Source organism: Spermophilus citellus, assembly GCF_964194105.1.
Source record: "Spermophilus citellus genome assembly, chromosome: 15".
NCBI classification, from domain to species: Eukaryota; Metazoa; Chordata; class Mammalia; order Rodentia; family Sciuridae; genus Spermophilus; species Spermophilus citellus.
In genome coordinates, this window is record NC_138195.1 from 51,025,756 (window position 1) to 51,041,783 (window position 16,028).

The 16,028-nt window shown below is 47.1% G+C and overlaps 1 protein-coding gene and 1 long non-coding RNA gene across 3 annotated transcripts in view; one reads left to right on the forward strand and one right to left on the reverse strand.

Annotated features, from left to right (window-relative positions):
• The window catches only part of DLG5 (discs large MAGUK scaffold protein 5), a 111,754-nt gene that overhangs the window by 39,835 nt on the left and 55,891 nt on the right, over positions 1-16,028 (reverse strand). For both annotated transcript variants that reach the window (XM_081267355.1, XM_081267354.1), the window contains exons 4-5: positions 14,267-14,410; positions 13,409-13,592 (exon numbers count right to left, since the gene is read on the reverse strand). In XM_081267355.1, the coding sequence (XP_081123481.1) occupies positions 13,409-13,592; positions 14,267-14,410 (328 nt within the window). The remainder of the gene's footprint in view (positions 1-13,408; positions 13,593-14,266; positions 14,411-16,028) is intronic.
• LOC308633939 lies at positions 29-2,443 on the forward strand. Its single transcript, XR_014018916.1, has 2 exons — positions 29-217; positions 251-2,443. It is a non-coding gene; the product is annotated as an uncharacterized lncRNA (long non-coding RNA).

Consider the following 16,028-nt stretch of genomic DNA (forward strand, 5'->3'; position numbering starts at 1 on the left):
GTTATGCTCACAAGAGGCGGGGGGGCGGGGTGGACAGGGCAGATCTCCTCCCTGGTGAGAAGGCGTGGGACGGGGACTCCGAGTCCCCGAGGTGTCTGGTCCTACGTGCCCTGCAGCCGCACTGGGCTGATTCATCCAGATTTGCTCATTCTCAAATATTTATTGTCATGCAGAGAAAAGTTAACGTGGCAGAGCCGAGACGCTCCGCCTTGGACAGGCTCACAGCATGGAGACACTCCTCCTTGGACAGGCTCACAGCAAGGCTGACTCCTTGCTGGGTGCGTCCGGGAACCCACACCTGCAACATCTCTCAACGCTGATATAAATCGTCTCCTAAGTGATAAGAGTGGCCTGTGGTGCCCAGACTACACAAGCTGTGTGGCTTGTGCTACTTTCTCTGGGAGTCTGGAATCTTGTTACATGCGAGGCAGTGGGCATCCTGGTGATCAGCCCCCAGTGAAAAGCCCAGGTACTAGGTGTCCAGCAGATGGCCCCAGAGGCCCCACTGGACGTGGGCTGTCATGACTCTGTGCTGGAGGGGTCGGGTGTGTCCAGTGTGACTGCCCTGGGGAGGACTCTTGGAAACCTGCACCTGGCTGCCTCCGGACTTTGCCCCACGTAGCTCTTCCTCCCTTTGCCGATTTGGCTTTATGTCCCACGGTTGTGAATTTTTACCACCACGGATTACACACTGGACCTTTTGAGTTCTCCCAGCACATCGCAGAATCCAGAGGTGGTGCTGGGGACTCCTGAAAACAACACCTAAAGTGTCTAGTATTGTTCTAAGTGCTGGTGACACCAGGCAGGGTGGAAAGAGACTGTGCTCCCTGGACCTCTGATCCTAATAGGAGGAGGATACAGGCACACAGATCAAATCAATTGACCTCAGAGCATGAGAAGGGATATCAAATAAAATAAAAATAAAATAGGATAACAGGCTGAAGAGACTGAGCAGCAGAGTGGAAGGCTAAGGCCTGGGGATGCCTCTCTAAAAGGGTGACATCTGTCTGGACACAAAATGAAGAGCGGCCAAGAGCACACCTGGCAGCTGGGAGAGTAGATACAAAGGCCCTGGGGCAGAACCAGCAAATGTGTGCTAAGAACAGCAAAAAAGGAATGGGTAGTATAGCTGTAGCCACCCAGTTCACAGAGCCTTGGAAAAGAGCCCACAATGAGGATCATGGCCTGAAAGAAACAGGAAACCATGGAGAATTCTGAAGCACCCTACTCTGAATTACAGAAGCTAAAGTTCACTTGGGATGCTATTCAAAGGCAGGGGGAGATGAGTTAAGAAGCTGTGAGGGGGGCCTGCCGACTTCTGCTGAAATCCTCAGGGGACCTGAGCCCTTGGTGAGTCACCAACTTGAGGGTTTCAGTTTCCTTATATCTCAAATGACAGGAGAGAACCGGAAAAGCTTGCTTAGTGCCTGCAGCTCAGCGGCCTGGGATCACCTGGCTCACTGCGCGTGGGCTGCGTTATCACAAGATCTTTGCAGCCCAGAGAACTGGGACCTGAGAGCATGGAATATTCCTCCAGAGGCAGAGTCGGCCTCAAAAACACAAGTACCTCGAAACAGAAAAGCAGATGTGATTTAAAAATCAGAATCACCGAGACAGGAAAGGAGCTCACTCCCCTAAGACCTAGGATCAGACCCTGGGACCGCAGCCAGTCAGAGGCGAAGTCCCGCTCAGGCACCAGCTCATTCTTGTGCCTTGCTTGTCTTTATTTATTTTTTAAGTAGAACTCTTCCCTTCAAAGGAAGTCTTACGAGGTCGCCAAAACACAAAACTCATTTTAAAAAGTGGCAGGTGAGGGGCTGGGGTTGTGGCTCTGTGGTAGAGCGCTTGCCTAGTTCATGCGAGGCCCTGGGTTCGAGACTCAGCACTACAAAAAAGTAAATAAATAAAGTATTGTGTCCAAATACAACTAAAAAAATATTTTTTTTAAAGTGGCAAGCAGGTTCCACAACAGTTAAGACCTCCAATGTTCTATTAAAAAGTTTCGCTGTGGCAAAAGTGGAATACAAATCAAGACACGGGCTGGAAAACCAGGTGCTGAGCCCCACACTGTCCTCTTCCACACATAGAGAAGAGGATAGCTAACAATGTAACAAATGTTATATACCCAACTGTTTAATCTTAATATAGTACCGTGCCCCAAACTGTTTACAGAGAAGTAGACCATTACAGAGGTTGCTAAAGCTCCCAGCACACCCCTCTTACCCAGTTTCCCATTTATCCCATCCCCTCCAGAAGGACTCACCACCACCACCCAGTCTAGTGCTGATCACCTTCATGCACAATGTGACACTACCACCAAGGCAGGAGCCTCTCTATGCCACTGGAGGTGATTTTTTGCATGATTTCTGTTTTTTTTTTTTTTTTTTTTTTTTTTTGTGGTGCTGGGGATTGAACCCAGGGCCTTGTGCATGCGAGGCAAGCACTCTACCAACTGAGGTATATCCCCAGCCCCCGGAGGTGCTTTTTATTCACTGCTGCTTTTGAGATTTGGTCAAGCAGATGCAAGTAGCACTTCACTGTGTGAATATGTCCCACTCCTCCTTCTGACCCAGAGATGGTCACATGGTCTCCACATATTTTTTTTTAAAGAGAGAGAGAGAGAGAGAATTTTTTAATATTTATTTTTTTTAGTTTTCGGGGGACACAACATCTTTGTTTGTATGTGGTGCTGAGGATCGAACCCGGGCTGCAAGCATGCCAGGCGAGCGCGCTACCGCTTGAGCCACATCCCCAGCCCCATGGTCTCCACATATTTGCTAATAGTAATAATACTGTCCTCAGGCTGGGTACAGTGGAGAACACTTGTAATCCCAGCAGCTCAGGAGACTGAGGCAGGAGGATTGTGAGTTCAAAGCCAGCCTCAGCAAAAGTGAGGCACTAAGCAACTCAGTGAGACCCTGTCTCTGAATTAGTACAAGATAGGGCTAGGGATGGGGCTCAGTGGTCAAGTGTCCCTGAGTTCAATGCCTAGTATCCCCAAAAAACAGGGTTGCACACACATCTCCTTTCTCTAGGAGCAGAGTGGCTAAGTCTCGGGATATGGATTTTCTACACTTACTGGACAGCACCAAATTGCTCTGGCTATGCCAATTTACACCCCCCACCAGCTGTGGGAGAAGCTCTGAGAGTGACCAACACCAGCACACCCTTGCCAAGGTACAGTACATTCAGATTTTTTTCTTTTTATGTTATTGGTGGCAAAACACAACAACATAAAACTGACCCTCTTGCCCATGTGAAGCATTTCTAAGTGTGCAGTTCAGCAGTTTTACGTACATTCACTCGGTTGTGCAACCAATCTCCAGGACTTTTCCCATCTTGCAAAACTGAAACTCAGTACCCATTAAACAACTCCATGGTCCCCCTTCCCAGCCCCGAGCAACCACCACTCCACTTTGTCTCTGTGAAGCTGACCACTTCAGATGCCTCCCATCTGTGGGATCAGACAGTATTTTGTCTTTTTGCGGCTGGCTTATTTCATGCAGTGTAATGTCCTCAAGGCTCACTCACGTTGGAACATGGGTTGGACTGCCTTCTTCTTCCTCAATAATATTTCACTGTATATCCTGAAACACCACATTTTGTTTACCCATTCATTCCCCAGTAGACACTTGGTTTGTCCTGCCACTCTTGGCTACTGTCAAATGGTGAGGTTTTTTAAAGTACTGCCAATCTCATAAACAAAAACATGCTCTCATTTTAAAACTTATAGCTTGGACTTGGAGCAACTTTCTTTATGTTTATGGATTATGTATTTTTCCTATGAATTGTATGTTCCTATCCTTTGACTCCTGGCTTCGTTCCCTCCCTCTCTTTACCTCTCTCACCCTCTCCTGTCTCTGGAGCTATTTTCAAATTCCAGGCACTAACCCTTTTCTATTTATCTGTAATACAAATGTCTCCAACATATGTTTTAAGTTGGCTGGCAGGGTCTTTTGTTGTGTCCCAGTTACACATTTTAATATGCCAAGATCTAATAGTTTTGTGCGTTGGTCTTTTAACAAATTCTTCCTACCTTGAAGTCATACAGGGATTCTTCTGGTGTTATTTCTAAAAAGTTTTCTAGACAAGTTTTATTTCTCCCATTTAAATCTTTAAACTACTTGGAATATATTTCTGGGTGTGGTGTGAGATGAAGATATATCATTATCCTTTTCTATCAATCACCTGAGCAACGAGAACTGGGCCCAAAGCACCAGACAATGTGCCCGGAATCTGTCCCGGTGCAGACAGTGTGATCAGGAGGACACCAAGGGCCTCACCTGACAGTGCCCTCCACTAAGAGTTGAGAAAACGGGGGCTACCTAAGTCACTCAGGGTGGAGGGAGAGCTCTCCAGACATCTGCTCAATCACCAAGGCCTCCCATCCACGTCTGAAAAGGTCGGTCTCTACACGGGGTTGCCCTGATTTGTGGACAATACCTCAAAAATGCCGGCTAAAAACCAACTTCAGATGCTTTACGCTCTACACAGCCCCTAAGCCAGGTAAAGACCCTCACTGGCTGGGAGGGAGTCTGGTTTACTGCAGAACAAAGAACCTGCTGCCATTGTCGGAGTGTCCCACCAGGTGGCAGCCTTGGGTGGACAGCCCGATGCCTTCCTACAGTTGTACCAAGCTTCAGTAAAAAACTAATTTTTAAGGTGGCTGACAGGAGGCAGAGCAGAGGCCTCCTTCTGAGCTCAGCAGGAGCCAGCTTTCCCAGGCAGAGTAGGCCATGGAGTCTAGAACCAGGGCAGGAAAATGGCTCCCCTTGAGGAGCTCATGACAACCCAGAGACAATTCAGGGCAGTCAGGATGTGCCACACATTCCTGGTGAGACAGGCAGGTCAGGGAAATCCCAGAGCAGAACCAGGAATCCTTCCTGATACTTAACCTGGCAATGTGGAGGGATCCTAGGGTCCGAAGAGACCTCCAGGGAGCCATCAGGCCCTGGCCCGTTTCCACCACCATCACCCCCACACCTCAGTGCACTGCACAGGTGTAAAGTCTGCGTGAGGACGTCCTGCATACTCTGAGCGGAACTCCACCTCTCTGAGCCCCTCTACCTCTGACTCTCACTGCCGCCCAGGAGTCACAGAGACTCCTCCCTCCCACAGCACAGCAGCCAGACATTCAAGGAGGCTCACAGACACCACCTCCCCACAAACGTTCCTCAACTTCTCTCACAAGCAGAGCTCAGAATCATGCCTGGGCTGTCCTACCCGGCCTCGGAAGAAACATGGGAGATGGTGGCCACAGTTGACTCAGAAGAAGTGAAAAACAGTCCAATTAGTCTACAATTTTTCCTTTTCAAAGTCTTTTTTCTTTATGTTCTTAGTAAACAGTTCCACACACACACCCACACAGGCATGCATGTGCACAGATTGCACACACAGCTCCAGTCAAATGTCTAGCTCCCCAGCTAGAGCTGATGGAAGAGAACACCTGGGATACTTGAAAAGGAAAGTCAACTTTCGTGAATTAATTAGGAAAGAGAAAAGAACATTTTATTTTTTAGCCTATTTATTTTTTATTTTTGGTACAAGGATTGAACCCGGGGGGTGCTTACCACTGAGCTACATCTCCAGTCCTTTTTTATTTTTTGAGACAGGGTCTCACTGAATTGCCTAGGGCCTTGCTAAATTGCTGAGGCTGGCTTTGAATTTGTGGTCCTCCTGGCTCAGGCACCTGAGCTGATGGGATTACAGGCATGCACCACCATGTCTGGCTTTAGCTTGTTTGTCTGTTTATTTATTTTGGTGCTGAACTTTTAGGTGCTTTACCACGGAGCTACATCTCCAGACCTTTTATTTTTATTTATTTGCAGTACTGAAGATTGAACTTGAGGACTTACTACCACTGACTTACTCCCCCAGCCCTTTTTGTTTTTATTTTATTTTTATTTTGTTGTTTGTTGTTTTTTCATGTTTTAACACACATATAAAGTTTTATTTCCTGAAAGTTGCCTTTAAATTTTTTTGTTGAACTTGCCATCTTCTTGCCTTAGCCTCCCAAGTCTCTGGGATTACAGATGTGGACCACCACACCCGGCAAAAAAATAAGTACATTTTAAAGGTAGAGAAAGGAGGAAGAAGAGAGAGGAAACTCTTGAGACCTTATAAGTTTCCCAAATAAATCAGCAGGACCTATGAAAAGGAAAATGTGCATTGCCTTGAACTCAGGAATTTTAGAATTACTAAGAATCATATTGAAAACCTAAATACTAAAGAGCATAAAGATAGACGTATGTGTGACCTGTAATCCAGCTGAATGGGAGACCAAGATAGGAGGATTGCGAGTTGAAGCCAGCCTGGGCAACTTAACAAGACCTTGTCTCAAAAAATAAAAAGGGCTGGAGGTGTAGCTCAGTGGTGAAGCAGTTGTCTAACATGTGGGAGACCCTCGATTTGATCCCCAATATTAAAAAAAAAAAAAAAAGTATGTGTGACCTCTTAAAAACTATTTTTAATAGGGAAAAAGTCTTGAAAATCAAAATGCGTCATACACAACGCAGAACAGGGGTCAGACATTACTGACAACAAAACAGAAATGCACTGTTGGTTGTTCAAAGTCCCAGAAAATTTAAGAAAATCCATGATACATTATAAGGTTAAAACAAAACAATTTTAAAGGTAATTTTCAGGAAATAAAACTTTATATATGTGTTAAAACACGAAAAAACAACAAACAAAAAAAACTAATGTCTACAAGGATATTTCCAAAGGGGCTCACATAGAGGTTGGTCGTTTCTAGAGTAAGACTGAGGTGAGGGAAGTACCTTTATTATTGTTTGAAGGTTATTTCTTCTTTTTCCTTTTTAATCAAAGAATATGCATCATTTTAGTAAAGAAAGAATGATACAAAATCATCCTCCACTTTGCTTTGCCAGCCAGGGCCTGTCACCCTCCACCCAGGATCTCCTGGGCATGCCTGAGGAAGCCGAGAAGAATCCAAGATGGCGCATTCTAACAGATGAACAGGCCCCTCCCCTCGCACACACACACACAGAACAAAGCACCTGTCTGCTGCTCTCAAGTGGGAGAGGGGCCCGGGCCCAGGCCCAGGCCCTGGCCCAGGGCTGCCTCATTTCCTCCGAGATAAATCATGCAGAGGACTAGGAGGCCCCTCAAATCCCTCAAGCAAACATGCAAGTCAAATAGCACCATTTACCCTGCAAGGGCCTCTTCAAGTTTACAAGGCGTAGGAGGAACCAGGCAACAAAACCAGCCTTGTCCAGGGAGGCCAACCTTTGCCCTCAGGCCCAGTGGGGAGCAAACTGAGGCCATCTCTGTCCCCTGCTTCCTCTGCCGCTGGCCTACCCTCCACCTGGTAACTCCAAAGCCAGGCACCTACTCCAGAGCCTGACAGCTCACAAACCCCATCCTTCCCTCCCAAGCCTCCTCTCCTAGTGGGGCCTGCAGGTGGCACTTGCTGAAGATTGTCAATCTGGATGACATGGAGGAACTCAACACCTAGGACTCATCCAGAGACCTACCCACGCACACCCTGCCACCAAGGGCCACCGTTAGAGGAAACTAAAGGATTGCAGGAAATGGAATGTGGGGTGGGGAGAAAAACCCTCCCACAACAGTTGTTGGGTGAGTATGAAAGGGGAAGAGAGGAGAGGGATGGGGAAGGGATGACTGCACTCTGAATGTAAGTAAAAAGCTTGTTGAAGCCGGGTGCGGTGGCACACACCTATAATCCCAGCAACTCGGGAGGTTATCCCAAGGAGGAGGATCCCGAGTTCAAAGTCAGCCTCAGTAACTTAGCAAGGCCCTAAGCAACTCCGTGAGACCCTGTGTCTGATAAAATATAAAATAGGGCTCAGGATGCGGCTTAGTGTTTAAGCACACGTGAGTTTAATCCCTGGTTAAAAAAAAAAAAAAAAGCATGTTGGTGCTTAGGAAGCCAGAGAATGGGAAACAAAAATTAAAAGAAAACATTATTTTTAAAGAGAAGGTGGGAACTACTCAGCCTTCTTTGTCTTTTACATTATCACACACATTTTTTAGGGCTACAACTCAACAGCCATCCTATGTGCCCAGGGATATGAATCTGCAAAGTTTCCACTAATTCCAGAGCATTTCCACCATCCCCAAAGAAACCTGTCCCATCGGCATTCACTCCCCATCCTCCTCCCCCATCCCGTCCCAAGACAATCACAAATCTCCCACCTCTATGGACTTCCCTGTGCTGGACGTCCCCTATGCCTGAAATCACAACACGTGGTACTTTGGGACTGGTTCCTTTCATTGCTACTGTCCTTTGGATCTGAAATGTCCCCCAAAGGCCCATTTGTTATTAAAAGGGTTCGTCTCCAGGCTGTGGTGCCACTGAGAGGTGGTGGAACCATTGGAAGGTGGGGCCTGAGAGGAGGATGTAAGGTCACGGGGACATGACCTCAAGGGGACATTAGGAACCCAGCCCCTCCTCCCTCTCTGCTTCCTGGCTGCGGTGGCATGAGCCATGTCTTTCACCCTGTGCTCCCACCACAATGTACTGCTTTGCCACAAGCCCAAAAGCAATGGGGCCAAGCAACTGTGGACCAAAACCTCCTGAGCAGAAATAAACCTTGCCTCCAAACGAGCTGATTATCTCAGATATTGGTTTCAGTAACAGAATAACATTAATAACATTTGGCATGTTTTCAAGGTTCACCCACATTATCACATATATTATTTTTATGCTAAATAATATTCCATTGAGGAGATACACCACATTTCACTTATTCATTCATTTGTGGGTGGCCATTTGGGCTGTTTTCACTTTGGGGCTGCTGAACAATGCTGCTCTACAAACATCCTGGTTTCTGTGTGGACTATATGTTCAGTTCTCTTGGGCACACACTTAGGAATGGATCATGTGGTAACTTGTTTTTTTGAGGAATTGCTACACCATTTTCACAGTGACTATACCATTTGACATTCCTGCCAGTAATGTACAAAGGTTCCAACTTCTCCACATTCTCAATGAGGCAGATTTTAATCCAGACTAGGCAAGTCCAGAATAATAACAATAACGAGGGCAACCTGTTGAGTGTTTAATGCACAGGTATGCGGTGCCAGTTAGGATATGTGGTATCATTCTGTCTCCAGACATCACACGAGACCAGCTCTGCTGCACTGAGAAAGTCCCACTCTCACATATCCTAGCATGGCCACGGAACTTCCCCTGGATTAAGAGCCACAAACACATTTGCAATTATGAATGTCTCAAGAGTGAATCCAAACTAAGCCCCAAGGCAAAGGTTAACTGAGCCAAGTTTAAACTGGAAGAGAAGGTAAAGAAAACCAGCAGGCAATAGGTGAGGGAACGGAGCAGGGTACAGGTGAAGACAAGGAAGGGCCACCCACCTCTCTGGTGGGCAGTCATCACCCAGGCAGGAAAGACCCTGAGTCTTCAGCTGGCTGTTCGGTCGCTTGGGTACCTTGATTCACCACCATAACTAACTCCCTCTTCATATGCCTCAGAACACTCAAAAGGATTTCTTTGGAGGTGAATGTTTTTTGCCTCTAAAAAACACCTGAAAGTTTGGGAAGCTCTGTGGACATCCAGGAGGGCGGTCTCCTGAGGAGGGTGGAGATTCAGGTGGTACAGACTAGAACTGGAGCAGGCTCTCTCCTTCGTGTCTGTCTCATTTCACCCTTACAGCAATGCTCCAAAAGCACCCTCCACGCACCTCCTGAATCCTAAACGGACAGGGACGACGATGGACTCCTGCAGTCCCCTCTCTGAGGCCACACCACAGGTGGAGGCAGTGGAGTCTCCCAGGATCTGCATGGCTCTTGGCCCCGGGGTGGACTCCTGCTGCCCTAGCCTACATTTATTTCCCCTTCAGGAATTTTTTTTCCATCACCAAGACTCCCACAGGCAGGCTTACAGGTAGATATCCCTGCCCAGGTTCTAGGCTGGACCAACATAACCAATTCCCTCAATCCAGAACTCATGAAAAAGACTACCAACGGCTCCAAGTACATCTCTCTCATGTCCCTGACTGATTCTGCCCTGGGTACGCCACCAACGACCTCAGTAAATACCAGAAAAAGAAAATAAATGATGGAAGCAAATTTTTCTGTTGAATAGAATTCATAATGGAAAATCCTGAAATAGCCCAAGGGTCAGCCAATAGGTGAATGGTTAAATCAATTCCAGTGCTTTTATGTAACTCAGAGCTTTGCAAAACAATGAAGTAGAATCTGTACTAAGACAAAATGACAAACATGATGTATTAAGCAAAAAAAAAAAAAAAAAGTTAGCAACAAAATGTACTATATGATTCATTTTGTGAAATAAATTAATAAGATACAAAAGGGCTCTACAGGTACAGTTAAAAATCTCTACTTCACCCTGGCAGCACACTCACCATAGTGATTTCTGCAAAATGAGACTAAGGAAGCCTACTTTTTTTTTTAAATTCCTGTACTGATTGTTTTGTTTTTTGTTGTTGTTGTTGTTGTTGTTGTTGCAAAATACATATTAATCTTGCAAAAATTGAAAAAATAAAAATGAAAAGAAAACCATGTCCTTTTTTCTTTCTGAATGATTTAACCTTAAAGCCATTAGTGATACAGGAAGCAAGGAGGGAGAGGGGAGGGATGCCTGCTATCAGGGGCTGGGGTGGGGGCTTCTTGTTGAGTCATGTACTGGTGGGAGGAAAGTGTCGGGTATGAGGACCTATGAAGGGCAAAAAGAAATTGGTATGGGGAAGACTGCAGAGGGGATGGGTGGTGGGTTCATAAAGGGGGACTGATCATGTAAGTAAAAGAAGAATAATAGGAACTATGGGCTGGAGTTGTGGCTCAGTGCCAGAGTGCTCAGGAACCAGCCAGGCATGGTGGCACATGCCTGTAATCCCAGGGGCTCGGGAGGCTAAGACAGGAGGATCACAAGGTTCAAGGCCAGCCTCAGCAACTCAGCAAGGCTCTAAGCAATTTAGCAATACCCTGTCTCAAAATAAAAAATAAAAAGGGCTGGGGATGTGGCTCAGTGGTTAAGTGCCCTTGGGTTCAATCTCCAGCACACATGCACAAACACGCAAGCATGCACGCGCACACACACAAAGAATAATAGGAATCAGGTTTCCCAGTGTTGTTTTAACAGGGAGTTACAAAACTGAAAGGAAGAAAACTAGAAAGAACATGGATGACAAAAGTGGAAGTGTCGGTAAGAACTCATGTTTTTGTTGTTGTTTGTGGTACTGGTGATTGAATGAGGAGTGTTCTGCAGCTCAGCTACAACCCCGGCCCTTTTTTGAGACAGGGTCTCACTAAGTTGCACAGGCAATTTGTGATCCTCCTGCTTCAACCTCTTGAGTTGCTGGGATTTCAGGGAAGCAACCACTGTGTCTGACTCCTAGTTCTTAAAAATACATATCTAGATACAGAAATATAGATGTGAACTGTGTGGGAACTTGGGTCTTCCCTACCTCTGTCCTCTGTAAGAGGTAGGGAAGACCCTAGGGTCTGGAGCAGTGATACTCCAATAGCTACAAGCATCCCCAGCTCTCACATCTTGCTTCCTAATACTATTCTCCATTAAAAGGAATAAGAACTCCCTGGAGGAATAAATGACCGGTACCAGGGTCCAGGCAGGGAAACTGTAAAATGAGCCTGGAATACCTCTTTTGCACAGACCAAGAAACTACTAAAAGAACGAGGGGGCATATTGAAAGAATGGAGAAGCAAGCTTTTCTTTTTATTTGTTTATTTAATTTAAATTTTAAGTGTGTGTGTGTGCATGTGTAGCGTACTGGGGATCAAACCTAGGATCTCACACATGCTAAGCAAGCGCCCTACCCCTGAACTACATCCCCAGCCTGAGAAGCAGCTTTTAGAAGCTACCCCTAGCCACAATGGATTATAATCCACTAAGTGAAATATACTGAGGTCCATGTCAAAGGAAACAGAGACACTAGAAAGAAGGGAGGAAGGGAAGGAAGAACAAAAGAAAGCCCTCTGCCGTGGAGAAGCCTGGAAGAGATGCCAACTTAATCTAAGAGAACGCCATCAGTGGCAGGTCTAAACAAACTAAGTCCCCATCAAGAGAATGCAATGAGAAGCCCACATCATCCTCTCTTGGGTATTCCCATTAAAAAGGCAGAGACTGAATCAAATCACGAGGATCAGACAGATCCAAGTTGAGAGGCATCCTATGAAATAACCAGCCTTTAATAGCATCAAGGTCATGAAGGTCTAGAAAGGTCTGAGAAACTGTTCCGAATGGAAGGAGAGCAAAGAGATGTGACCGCTATGGGCAATGCTTTATTCTAACTGGATCCTTTTCCTTTAAAAGACATTCTTGAGACTGGCAAAGCCCCATGGGGTCTGACAAACTGGATGGCAATCGTGCGTCAACATTAATGTTTGCATTTCTGTGGTATGGGAGAATATCCTTGTTTTAAGAAATACAGGAGTGCATCTGGGTGTGATGAGGCAGAAAGTTGGCAAATTACTCTTGAATGATAAGGCAGTGGGGGGAACCCCGTGTTAGACTTCCAAATTGTCTACAACTTTATAGCAGTTTTGCATTTAAAAATTCTTAATTGTAAATGAAAAGAAAGCAATAAAGGTAACATTATGCTAAATGAACAGAAAAGTTTTGGTTGTTACACCAGCTTACCCAAGACTCCCGGAAATGCTCTCTGCTGGGGAGTCATGCTTTCCTTGGTCAGATTACCACAGTGCTTAGAGGAACCATCTCTCCTTGGAAATTTCTCCCAACACCAAGTCCCCCACCATCCTCAGACAGAGACTGTACAAGCCCTTTCCATGTCCCTGAGCAGTGGAGCTATTCTAGATTGCAAGGCACAGGAGGGAAGAACTCGGCCTATGTCACTCACAGAAGCCAGTGCTCTGACTCGGCCACTGCTCATACCTCTGTCCATGTGAACCACAGGCTGGCCGAGGCCAAAGAAAAGACCATCTAGGAATGCAGGGAGCATCAAGAGCACGAGACCACACTCCCACCCAAAAGCCAAAGTGAGGACTGCTCCCCTGCTCACTTGCACAGGGCTCTAACATTTCCAAACTTCTTTGCATCTACAATCTGACAAGATCCACACTAGGAAATAAGCTACAGATTCCCAAAGCTCGGACTCAGTCATTTGCCTCTGCTACCTGCCCCCTTGTGTGGCATTCCAAACTGTCCGCCCTCCTCGGTAGCCCCTGCAACATTCACAACACTATGCAATATGTGTGGTTAACACTGGTCTCCCTCCTGGGATGCAGCTTCCGGGAGAGCGAGGGCCAAGTGTTCACAAACATCCCGGAGTCTCCCACACGGCAGACATCCCAGAAGTATTTGCTGAATGATCATGCGAATGAAAAACTGGATGAATCGGTGGGTGGGTAGGTGGGAGGACAGGGGGATGGCTGACTTAGTCCGCCCCCAGCCGCCCAGCCCTACCTGCTGCTGCTGCGCCCGGAGGTCTCCGATCTCCTTCTGGTCCTCCTCATGGAGCCGCTTCATGTCTTCCCAGGACTGCTGCAGTAGGTTCCGCTCCCGCAGCAGCTGCCCGTTCTCCCGCCTCAGCATGTCCACATCATCCTTCAGCTGAGTCTGGTCACTTAGGAGCCAGCTGTGGAGTGTGCTGAACCCCCACCCACACACAGTGAGTCCCAACCAGACTCTAGCACCCCATCTCCAGGCATTGCCAGCCCCTCCAGCACCCAAGTCCTCAGTAAAGATCTCAGACAGGAGCCCCCGGCAGCAGGGCCAGCAGCACTCAAGACACAGGCCAGAAAGTTGGCAAATTACTCTTGAATGATAAGACAGTGGGAGGAACCCTGGGCCAAAGCCTGTGAACATCCAAATTCCAAAAAGACTCAAACCACTTTTTTAAAACCTGTCATGAAAACGGGCTCATGTATCACAGGGAAAGGACACAAGCCCCCACCTGGCACGGACCTGGTTCCTACAGGTACTGGGACCTCAGAAAACATCAGAAGGCAAATACCCTACAAGGAGGCCAGAAGACCCAAGGAGAGATGCCTGTCCCACAGGTACAAGGTGCAGGAAGGCCCCTGGACAGAGTCCCAGAGATCTGCCCGACCCCCCAGCCTCACGTTCACATTGCTCTGCAGCTGGCAACCGATGATGGGAAGGGTTAACATTCTCCCTCTACACTTAGGAAAATGGAAACCCAAAGGCACAATTCCTCTTGCAGAGGCAGGAATACAACCAGAGCCCCTGGCACAGGTCCAGAGATAAAGAAGGGCAGAAAGCAGCTGTTCTGCGGGTGTTCTGCCGCGCGGGCACACTTACTGGTAGAAGTCGGTCTCCTTGGCCACCTCCTCACACCTCTTCAAGGCATTGGTGTGCTGGTTCTGGAGACTCTGCAGGTCCGACATGGCCCGCACACACTGGATCTTCAGCCTCTCGTAGTCAGGATTCAGTCTGTGGTAGGGCCTGGCCCCAAAGTAAACGGCCCGTGAACACAGGCCCCAAGAGTCACATTGACCTGGGGCCAGCGCCCCCCACCTCCCTAGTGCTTGTTAAACTCAGCTATCCCAGCTCCCCAGATCACCAGAAGCAGGATCCCTCAGATGAGAGTAGCCTTGACTGCCTGAACCTCTCTCTCTTGGAGAGCCTAGAAGTGGCTGCCTTGCTTTCTAGGAGGTTCTGAGAGTCTGGGTCTACCAGCAACCTATGATGAAGTTTCTCCTGTCTTCAGAACAGTGATTCTCGATCTTGGGTACAGATCAAAACAACAATGACAAAACCTGTTACGTCAGCATCTCTGGAGGTAGGACCCAGACGTTGGAATTTTTTCTTCCCCCAATGCTAGGAGTTGAACCCAGAGCCTCACACATGCCAGGCAAGTGCTATACCATGGAGACATACACCCTGGCCCCAATTTCTTTTTTTTTTTTTTTTTTTAATATTTATTTTTCACTTTTCGGCGGACACAACATCTTTGTTGGTATGTGGTGCTGAGGATCGAACCCGGGCCGCACGCAGGCCAGGCGAGCGTGCTACCGCTTGAGCCACATCCCCAGCCCCCAATTTCTTTTTAAATTCCCCTGGGGGTTCCAACGTGCAATCAAGGTTGAGAACATTGACCAAGAACACTGGTTCTCAAAATGGGCCTCCCAGATTTACAGCCCTGGTATCACCCGGGAACTTGTCAGAAACGCAAATTTTCAGAACCAGTCATAGACCTCCAGAATCACATGCTCCAGAGAGAGGGAAGGTTAACTAGCATAGTGTGCTTTAACCAGCCCTCCAGGGAAATTCTGTGCCTGGTTAAGTTTGAGAATCCCTTCCCTAGAGAGAAATCAGCAACAATTTTTCAAAAAGGCCAGATAGCGAATTCTTTGTGCTTTGTGGGCTACAGAGTACCGGTTATAACCACTAGACTCTGCCTTCTAGCACAAAAGCAGTTGTGGACAATATGTAAACAAATAGCATGGCTGTGTTCTAGTGAGACTTTAATTGTGAAACAAGTGACTGCATTTGGCCCTGGGGCCACAGTGTACCCACTCGGGTTAGGATGTCCACGTTTCTCTCATCTTGTCTTTGTGCCGTCTACCTAAGGAGCATATCCTCCTAAAAACCACTTCAAGAATCAGGCTTTGCGGATCTGGGGTTGTGGCTCAGCAGCAGAGCACTCGCCTAGCATGTGTAAGGCCCTGGGTTTGATCCTCAAAACCACATAAAAATAAATAAAGGTATTGTGTCCAACTACAACTAAAAACAAACATTAAAAAAAAAAAAAAAAAAAAAGAATCAGGCTTTGCAGCCCTAACGTATACCAGAAGCACAGACCCTTTCGTAATAGGAAGAAGTTAAATCAAACTGTTCACACCAATTCTCTGCCCTAAGACGCCCACCAGCATGGGAGCTAAAGGATAAATGGCTCTCTGTCCCTCCTCCATCAGGAAGTCCTCCTGGATCATGCAGGTACATAGACTCTCTGTGTCCCACTCAGAGGCTCTAGTATGTACCTCTGAATCCCAACCCAAAAAGCTAAGATCTCCTTCAAAATAACAAAGACACCAAGTGGACTGTACCCTTCCTAAGACAC